Consider the following 10652-nt stretch of genomic DNA (forward strand, 5'->3'; position numbering starts at 1 on the left):
GTTACTTCTGCATTTGTTTAATTGAGAAGATGAGGAGGGTGACGAAATCCATCATATCCTGCATTATAATGGTGCTCTGTAGAGAAATTGGATCTGATGTAGAAGGTGAAGAAGAAGAATGAAATAATGGGAGGGGAATCAATACGTGGGCAGTTATTTGGAACTTAAAGCGCAGGGGTGCCGTATAGAAGATGAGGCGTTGCTTCTTGATTACTGCGGGAGAGAACGGCCCAACGACTGAAGACGACCCAGCCTGATCGATTAAATAATGACGTGGAGGAGACGAAGAGGGAAGTGACGTGGTCTCACAAAATTTGTTGGCAAGACTGCTGAGGTGGCAGTCTAGGATTTCTTGTAGATACATGATGAGATGGATACCTTGCATGTGCAGGAAAATGGGATCACCTATTAAGAATAGAAAGATAAGGATAAAACTGTAGTTACTTACCACTCGTGGCTGGATGTTAGGCAAAGCAGGCCGTTTATCGTGGAGTCTGTAGAGGGTGTATTTTTTGCCGCTCGGCAATGTATCATGGTTTTGGTGCGGAGTGGTAGTATATTGGCGATGTATCGTGGTACGTGTGGAGTTCTAGTCTTCTTAGCGTTATATCGGCCATCTTAACATTTGTTCTCTATATTATGATTAATATACGCCTTTCAATGTGTATTCTTGAAAAATATTAGCATACACATATTATTTTCTTAGAGAAACTCTAGCAGATCCCATCTAGACCGAAACCGAAAAATAACCACCGCCGAGTAGATACCGAAAAAATGCGGGAGGCCAATTTTTTTTGCAGCAATACCCCACCGGAGTGCGCGATGGTCCAGATACACGGATTTTTGGGCCGAGCTATTTAGTTGCTGCATTGTTGGCGCGAGGAAACTTTTAGTCAGTTGGTGTCCTTCCGCGGCCGGAGCAGGCCGAATTCGGGCGAACCTCGGCAAAATTTGGGTGAATCTTCCGCAGCAGCAGTACCACCGGACCGCGTGCGAAGCATCGCCCGCTGGAGCCGCTCGGCCGAGCTCTTTTCGCAATGGAAATACATGATGCGGTTAACCTTATGGGGGAGAAAACCTATACACCGACCAGGTCGGTGGCTACCGGCCACCGCACACCCCCTGGTCGGGTATGGACCAGGCCCATTAGTGTCTGTTTAGCCTGTAGCAGTTCGTTTTTCCTTTTTCTTTTTTCTTTTTTCTTTTTTTTTTCTTTTCTGATTTCTTTTTCTGTTTTCTTTTTCTTTTTTCTATTTTCGGTTTTGTTTATATTTTTTCAGATTCGAATATTTCAATTTTTAAAAATTGTTCAAATTCAGAAATGTTTAAATTAAAAAATATTCAAAATTGAAAACCGTTCAAATCCGAAAATCGTTCAAATTTGAAAACCGTTCAAATTTGAAAACCGTTTAAATTTGAAATTTGTTCAAATTCTAAAATTGTTCTAATATGAAAATCGTTCAGATTCGAAAATTGTTCAAATATAAATTTTGTTCAAATTCGGAAATTGTTCATAAAGTAAACTACATTTTTGTTCAAATTTAAAAATGTTCAAATCTGAAAAATGTTCAGATTTTTAAAAAGTTATTTTTTTTAATTTGAATTTTGATAAATGTTCAAATTTTAAAAAAATTCTTTTAAAAAAGAAAACAAACAACAGAAAACAAAAAGAAACAAAAAAGAAAAAACGAATTACCTGATGTTGGGCCGGGGCCCAGCTAGCTACCCGGGAGCGCGAGGGTGTGCGGCATCCTCCCAGCGCCGACCAGGTCGGTGTCGAGGAGCTCCCCTTATGGGGTCTGCTAGAGTTGCTCTTATCAGGCCAACGGGGTATATATGGGTCACCGGCCAGTACAGTTTAACGTTGAGCCCAGTCCAAAAGCAAAACTAGGTTGGGCCTGATGGGCTGATCTTCAGATGAACAAGTCCATCTCCATGTGCACAATGGTCATCCACGTGGCTTGATTCCGTGGCCTATAGAGCATCTCCCCAAAACAAAGAACAAAACCAAACAAAGCTCCCCCAAATTGCCGGAAGAGAAACCCAACCCAACCTCCGATTCCCCAATCGCCATCGCCCCTCCGCCGCCATCCATCCATCAATGGCGTCCGCCGCCGCCACCACCGCTGCCCACCTCCGCCTCCTCTCTTCCTCATCATCCCTCTCCAAGCCGCTCCTCTCCAAGCCCCACCTCCTCGCCCTCACCCTCTCCCGCCCCGTCTCCTTCCAGCGCCTCGCCGCCAGGCCCGCCGCCTCCCCGACCCCCTCCACCTCCTCCCCCTCCCCCTCCCCCGCCGTCGACCCGGCGCAGCTCCCCCCAGCCCTCCGCGACATCATCGCGCTCTTCCAGTCCGTGCCCGACGAGCGCACCCGCTACAAGCAGCTCCTCGCCTACGCCGCCCGCCTGCCGCCCATGGACCCGGCGCTCAAGACCGACGCCAACCGCGTGCGCGGCTGCGTCTCCCAGGTCTGGGTCCACGCCGCGCCGGAGTTGGACGCGCCCGGCTGCGTCAGCTTCCAGGCCGACTCCGACGCGCAGCTCACCAAGGGCCTCGCCGCGCTGCTCGTGCTCGGCCTCTCCGGCGCGCCCGCCAGGGACGTCGCCATGGTGCCCGTCGAGTTCATCGAGATGCTCGGGATCAGGCAGAGCCTCTCCCCGTCCCGGAACAGCGGCCTGCTCAACATGATCAACCTCATGAAGCTCAAGGCGCTGCAAATCGCCGCGGGCGAGGAGGCGACCGGCACCCAAGAAACCCATCAGCAGCCTGCTGAAACGCCTGCCGTGCACAAGGAAGAGCCTCAGTTTGCGGCTTTCGATACCCAAAAAATGACCGAGAGTTCAGAGGCGGAGACCCCTGAGGAGGACCAATTCCAGGAGGAAGAAACAGCAGCTGCTGTGGTGGTGGACGGGAATGGCAGCCTCGGAGGTGGCAGGAAGGAGAGGATAATGCACAATTTGGAGAGAGGGCTTTCTCCGGTTGAGCTAAACGTTGAGGACATTTCGTACCAGCACAAGGGGCATGCCGGGGTAGCAGGCAGCGACGGAGAGACACATTTCAACGTGCGGGTGGTGTCCAACGAGTTTGAGGGGAAGAGCATGCTCAAGAGGCACAGGGCTGTGTATGATCTCCTGCAGGACGAGCTCAACACTGGGCTGCACGCGCTGTCCATCGACGCAAAGACACCGTCCGAAGTCTAGGTACCACATATGTCGCCCATGAGGTCCATTTTTGCCACATTGTAAATTTAGTACCTAGAATAGTGCTTCTCACTTGCTGAGAACTCTGCTTTTACCATTCTTGATGGCTTGAAGATGCTTCACATATGATACTTGTTGTGCCACCAGCGGAAGAGGGTCTTCCGGATATACTAAAACACAAGTTGGAAATTTACAATGATAAGCTTTCATGATACTAATAATAGAGTGCAATGGTTGTCTTCACCGCCCAGTTACATAACTTATACATTGCATGATTACAGCTCTTTGAGGTCTATTGTAATGTGTGGTACTATGTAAACCCAAAGCATCAACAAATACAGCCTTGCAGCCAAGTTCCTTGGATTCAGCTTGCCCCCTTGAAACAGTAGCCTGAAAACCAGATGTATCGGTATCCAAGCTGTAACTAGACATGTAAATTGGTGACCCTTAGGCTGTTCAGTTTGTTTGATTGAACTAAAGAGGGTTAGAGGTTACCCTGAGGGAGGGTACCCTGAGGGTCACCAATTTGTACCCCTTGTTGTAACAGATTAATAAACCTAGATAAAACTTCAGTCTGATATGTGAAATTAATCACCGCACAATCTTTTTATCCTCAGTGGTGGTTATCAGGATTATAAAACTTGAATAAACTCACAGTACCATGGACACTGCTGCCTCCAACAACAACTAGTGCCTCATGCCAGTATTTAGTCGAGCCACCAATTACATTTCTTTTATTTGGACTATGTCAAAATTGTACATAATGGCAACTAATATGAGAGCTCTCACAAGAACTCAGAACCATCAATTCAAGCATACAGAATTGTTGGTAGCTGGTTGGTTGCCAGTTCAGAGAGAATTTAGTTTTGCAAGAACTGTGTAATCTTTCTCCTCCAGTCCTCTTTTAACTAGTGTGAGACCAATCCATAACACTAATGATCACTACCTTGGTGGCATCCTTGGAATCCTCCATCCGCCTCTGAGGCCAATGTATTTAGCCTATATGGGAATCCTCCATCCTCCTCTGAGGCCGGACTATCTGGAACTATTGCAATTCCACTGAAATTATAGTCAGCGATTTTCCTTATTAAATTGGATTATAGCTTATTCTGGTATTGTTATGTAGGGAGAACAACACCAGAATGTTCAGATTCTAGTAGTGCATGTTTTTTACCTGTTCTTTTGCAGTTTTGCTTATCATGGCAAATAATATCCAATTGCACTAGGCATCCAAATTATGTTGAGTATCTAAAATACAGACATTTTTCCCTTATAGTTCAGTCATCCTTACTGAAGGAGCAATATGACTGGTGCTATGTCTGTCCTTCTGTTTTTGGCTTTGATGAGCTATTTCCATTCTTCTTCCAAGAAAGCCATGGGGCATAGGTAGACAGAGAATTGGTGGAGAAAATTTACGCCTCCCTGTGATAGTTAACTTAATGGTTGATTTGGACAAAATACACTCTTTGTGGTGCAATGTTTCGCTTTCTAAGTAAATGAATAGAGATAAAATAGTATTATGATTGTGCAATATTTCTGCCTAACTTTCAGCAAAGTTGGATATTTCTCCTTTTGTGATGCAGCACATGTCCAGCAGCTATATCAGACGTACTGTAGCAGTTATATTAAAAGGAAGATGTACTGTTGTTCTGAACAGGATTACATTATCTAAGTTATGGTCGTGTAATTATTACCCCCTCTGATCGTGTTTAATTGACACCGGGCACTCCCTATGTGCATGTTGGCATGGCTACACTCCACATCGATTATACATGATCGGAGGTTATATCATTTATCTGTCTTTTGTTGCCTGGTTGCTTTTCCTGACTAGCAGTCTCACATAACATGCATGCTGAACTGAAAATGTATGAGACAGCTCTAAATGCAGCTCAAAAAGTTAAGTTAACAGGTCGTTGTTCAAACAACAGCTGTCACTTTCAGCATCGCTTCAACTGATATACGCGAAATTGCTGATGCCATTCAGATTTCACTGTGTCACTCTCCACCGATGTCAGGATCGTTGCCTGACGAGATAGAAGCACTAGTGATACTTTCAGTTAGCGGGAAGCACTAGTGACACTTTCAGTTAGCGGCGGTCCAGATCATTTCTGAGAAGATCCAACGATGCTCCGCTGTCCTAGTTTAAAATGTGCTAGTGTATAAAGGGCAGGGGAGGGAGGATGGGAGGCACGCTATCAATATGAAACCCTATTTTTCATGTTTATCGTCTTCTTCCTCTCGAACCCGCGCCACTGGGGTGTCTTCTCCTTCCTTTCTTCACTATCTATGTCAGTGAACACTCGGGCTCCTGACAAGCTGGTATCTGAGCGACCGGTTCTCGGACCTCGGGATAGCATCGGCAAATCCCTCCCTCCCTACCCACTCACAAACTGCACCGGCGGCTTTCCCCTCCTCCTCCTCCTCCTCCTCCATGTCTGACCGTACCAGATCCAGGGCTTCGAACCGATCTCGCAACTCGTCGCGTGAGAGGAGCAACGATGACGCACCCGTCATCGGCTTGGCCTCGACCACGGACGTCGAACTCGATGTGCTACGTGCACAACAACGTCAAGAGCGCGACACGCGCTCTATGGGCCGGCGCCTCCGCAACTACCAGGCGGAATCGACAGCTTCCATCAACATGCTCATGAACCAGATGGGGAACATGGTGGTGCTGATGGAGCGCATGCAGACGAGCATCGATCGATTAGCGCAACAGGAAGGTACGATCCAGCCCGACACCGGGCAAGCTCCAACCTTTGTCACCCCTCCCGCTAGAACAAAACTCCCTTTCACCAATCCCTGAAGTTTCCACGCCGCAAACCACACCACCAACACCAAATCCACCCCTTTCCCACCCAACTTAGGACATCTAACGCCAGCCCAGCTAACACTTCCACCTAGCACGCAGGATGTTCGACAGAAAGCCATGAGCACGGAGAGCGAGCCCCTCGTGTCCACTTCTGCAGCGTCGTCTTCGCGCCCGGTCCAGGTGCAGCATACAAACTGCACCACCCAACTACATTAGTACCAACCCATGAACACCACCTAAAACCCTACACCACCTCTACACCCCACCACCACCCAAAACCAACAGATAGCCAGCTACACCATACAACCACAACCAACCTATAACCAACCACCACACCCATCTACGCCATACACCCATAGCCAACCTATAGCCCAAACCTTTCTACAACACCGATTCCCTCCACAACAAAACAATAGTGACTTGCACTTGCGCACACCCCACGTGGAACTGCGATTTTCACGGGCGATGCACCCCTTTACTGGAGTGTGGGGATGTCTTTAACCTGGTGGAAATTCCTCTAGCAAACATAGTCAAGTGGGGATTGGCACATATAAGAGGACATGCTAAAACGTGGATCAGCAGCTCGGGATTATCCCTGCAAACAATGTCATAGCAAGAGCTCAGCCAAGTCTTGATCGATTGTTTCCCAGACAACACAGCAAACAATCTGATGGATCAGCTCCAGCTGCTCAAACAATATACCATTGTCAATGCATACATTGACCAGTATGAGCAGTGGATGACACAAATGAAGAGAGAGCGCAGCTATTTACCTCAGGACTTCTTTGTGGACAGATTTACTAGTGGACTAAAAGACAACATCAAGCACTTGGTACAATGCCAAAAGCCAGAAACATTACTCTCAACTTATTGGTATGCAAGGAAATATGAACATGCCTATCTGCTGAATATAAAGAAGCAAGCTCCTGCTGCAGTGGATCCTCAGCCATTCCCACAACAACAAATCCAGAGGCCACAGTAAAAAGGGACAACCGCAATAGGATCCCTAACAAAAATAGAGGCCCCAGATTATGCTGGTATTGCAATGAATTTTTTTCCTTGGCCATAGGTGCCCACAGATGCAGAGAACACTAAACATGATTGCTCTACAAGGCTATGAAGAGGAAGAAGAACAGGAACAACCAGCTCCATTATTGATTGACCCACCACCACCAGCTATACAACAAGTCATTGTGAGGCCTGAGCAAATTCCTGATCCCAACAGGAACACCAACAGCAAGTAGCACCACCAGAGGAAGTGGCAATGTGTATATCTGCAGCAGCATACACAGGATGCCCTAGTGATTCTACAATTTCCCTTCTCCTTAACTTCAACGAGGCACATGCAGTTGCTTTGGCTGACACCGGCAGTACAAGCATATTCATGGACATGGCTTTTGCTAGAAAACACAATATTCCCTTGACAGCAACATAAGAAAGGACAGTCAAGGTAGCTGGTGGTGGCATCCTAGCTTCAGGCTCCATGGCAAACAACTACCAATTCACTATCCAAGGCACCAAATTCATGGAAAACTTCAGAATACTTGAGTTAGAGGGGGCTGATATAATTTTGGGTGTGGATTGGTTCAAGCAACATAATCCTGTCACATTTGACTTTATAGGAAGACAACTCACAATTGGGGCAAGTGGAAAGTTGTTGACATTCAAGGATCATCTCCTGCCTATAGATAAATTGCTCATTTCCTATGATAAGTGCAACAAGCTACTCTCACAAGGAGCTACTGGATATTTACTGTTGTACACAAAATTGGACACACAACAGGAAAATCAGCCAGCCGATGTACCTGTATCAGACCATGTCAGAAATTTGCTCCACCAGTTCAAGGATATATTTGAACATACCAAAAGGTTTACCACCAAAACGTGAGCAGGACCATCACATCCCTTTATTTCCTGGGAAAAAACCACCAAACATTCGGTCGTATAGGATGTCCCATAGTAAAAAAAAACTACTGTGGAGCAAATTATCCAAGAAATGCTACAGAACAAGGAAATAAGATTGAGTTCTAGCCCTTATTCATCACCTATATTGCTGGTCAAAAAAAAGATAAATCATGGCGATTATGCACATATTTCAGGGGTCTCAGTGAACAGACAATCAAGAACAAATTCCCGATTCCTGTCATTAAAGATTTGTTGGATGAGTTACATGGAGCTCAGTTGTTCTCCAAATTCGATTTGCGTTCTGGATATCATCAAATACGAATGCATGAAGCAGACATCCACAAAACAACATTTTCCACTCATTTGGGCCATTATGAGTACTTAGTCATGCCATTTGGGCTATGCAATGCACCAGCAACATTTCAGCAGCTGATGAATACCATTTTCCCCATGTCTCAGAAATTTTGTGTTGGTGTTCTTTGATGATGTACTCGTGTATAGCAAAAATGCAGAGGAATGATGGCGTGTATTTCACACGTTCGTTGGGCAACCCCAAGAGGAAGGTATGATGCGCACAGCAGCAAGTTTTCCCTCAGAAAGAAACCAAGGTTTATCGAACCAGGAGGAGCCAAGAAGCACGTTGAAGGTTGATGGCGGCGGGATGTAGTGCGGCGCAACACCGGAGATTCCGGCGCCAACGTGGAACCTGCACAACACAACCAAAGTACTTTGCCCCAACGAAACGAGTGAGGTTGTCAATCTCACCGGCTTGCTGTAACAAAGGATTAACCGTATTGTGTGGAAGATGATTGTTTGCGAGAGAAAATAGTAAAAACAAGTATTGCAGCAGATTTGTATTTCGGTATTAAAGAATGGACCGGGGTCCACAGTTCACTAGAGGTGTCTCTCCCATAAGATAAAAGCATGTTGGGTGAACAAATTACGGTCGGGCAATTGACAAATAGAGAGGGCATAACAATGCACATACATGACATGATAAGTATAGTGAGATTTAATTGGGCATTACGACAAAGTACATAGACCGCCATCCAAGCTGCATCTATGCCTAAAAAGTCCACCTTCGAGGTTATCATCCGAACCCCTCCGGTATTAAGTTGCAAAGCAACGGACAATTGCATTAAGTATGGTGCGTAATGTAATCAATAACTATATCCTCGAACATAGCATCAATGTTTTATCCCTAGTGGCAACGAGCACAACACAACCTTAGAACTTTCATCGTCACTGTCCCGGGTGTCAATGCAGGCATGAACCCACTATCGAGCACAAGTACTCCCTCTTGGAGTTAAAAGTAAAAACTTGGCCAGAGCCTCTACTAGAAACGGAGAGCATGCAAGATCATAAACAACACATGTATAATAACTTGATAATTAACATGACATAGTATTCTCTATCCATCGGATCCCGACAAACACAACATATATAATTACAGATAGATGATCTTGATCATGTTAGGCAGCTCACAAGATCCAACAATGAAGCACAATGAGGAGAAGACAACCATCTAGCTACTGCTATGGACCCATAGTCCGGGGGTAGACTACTCACTCATCACTCCGGAGGCGACCATGGCGGTGTAGAGTCCTCCGGGAGATGATTCCCCTCTCCGGCGAGGGTGCCGGAGGCGATCTCTGGATACCCCGAGATGGGATCGGCGGCGACGGCGTCTCTGGAAGGTTTTCCGTATCGTGGCTCTCGGTACTGGGGGTTTCGTCACGGAGGCTATTTGTAGGCGGAAGGGTAGGTCAAGAGGCGGCACGGGGGCCCCACACCACAGGGCCGCGCGGCCAAGGGGGGGGCCGCGCCGCCCTATAGTGTGGCCCCTCCGTGGCCCCTCTTCGTCTCTCCTTCGGACTTCGGAAGCTTCGTGAGAAAATAGGCCCCCGGGCTTTGATTTCGTCCAATTCGAGAATATTTCGTTACTAGGATTTACGAAACCAAAAACAGCGAAAACGACAGCGGCACTTCGGCATCTTGTTAATAGGTTAGTTCCAGAAAATGCACGAATATGACATAAAGTGTGCATAAAACAGACGTATCAAGCATCCCCAAGCTTAGTTCTGCTCGTCCCGAGCAGGTAAAACGATAACAAAGATAATTTCTGAAGTGATATGCCATCATAACCTTGATCATACTATTTGTAAACATATGTAGTGGATGCAGCGATCAAAACAATGGTGATGACATGAGTAAACAGGTGAATCATATAGCAAAGACTTTTCATGAATAGTACTTCAAGACAAGTATTATTAAGTCTTACATAAGAGTTAACTCATAAAGCAATAAATCAAAGTAAAGGTATTGAAGCAACACAAAGGAAGATTAAGTTTCAGCGGTTGCTTTCAACTTGTAACATGTATATCTCATGGATAATAGTCAACATAGAGTAATATAACAAGTACAATATGCAAGTATGTAGGAATCAATGCACGGTTCACACAAGTGTTTGCTTCTTGAGGTGGAGAGAAATAGGTGAACTGACTCAACATAAAAGTAAAGAGAATGGTCCTTCAAAGAGGAAAGCATCGATTGCTATATTTGTGCTAGAGCTTTTATTTTGAAAACATGAAACAATTTTGTCAACGGTAGTAATAAAGCATATGAGTTATGTACATTATATCTTACAAGTTGCAAGTCTCATGCATAGTATACTAATAGTGCCCGCACCTTGTCCTAATTAACTTGGACTACCGGATCTTTGCAATGCACATGTTT

General features: G+C 45.9%; 1 protein-coding gene across 1 annotated transcript; it reads left to right on the forward strand.

The window, feature by feature from the left end:
• The first annotated feature begins 2025 nt into the window (after window positions 1-2025).
• LOC124657778 (sufE-like protein 1, chloroplastic/mitochondrial) lies at window positions 2026-3417 on the forward strand. Its single transcript, XM_047196288.1, has one exon. The coding sequence runs from the start codon at window positions 2102-2104 to the stop codon at window positions 3197-3199; it is 1098 nt and encodes a 365-aa protein (XP_047052244.1). The 5' UTR covers window positions 2026-2101; the 3' UTR covers window positions 3200-3417.
• Window positions 3418-10652: the final 7235 nt, after the last annotated feature.

This window comes from Lolium rigidum, chromosome 5, assembly GCF_022539505.1.
Source record: "Lolium rigidum isolate FL_2022 chromosome 5, APGP_CSIRO_Lrig_0.1, whole genome shotgun sequence".
Lineage (NCBI taxonomy): Eukaryota > Viridiplantae > Streptophyta > Magnoliopsida > Poales > Poaceae > Lolium > Lolium rigidum.

Coding starts and splice junctions, on each gene's coding strand:
- LOC124657778 (XM_047196288.1), top strand. CDS start 2,102: ATGGCGTCCGCCGCCGCCACCACCGCTGCCCACCTCCGCCTCCTCTCT.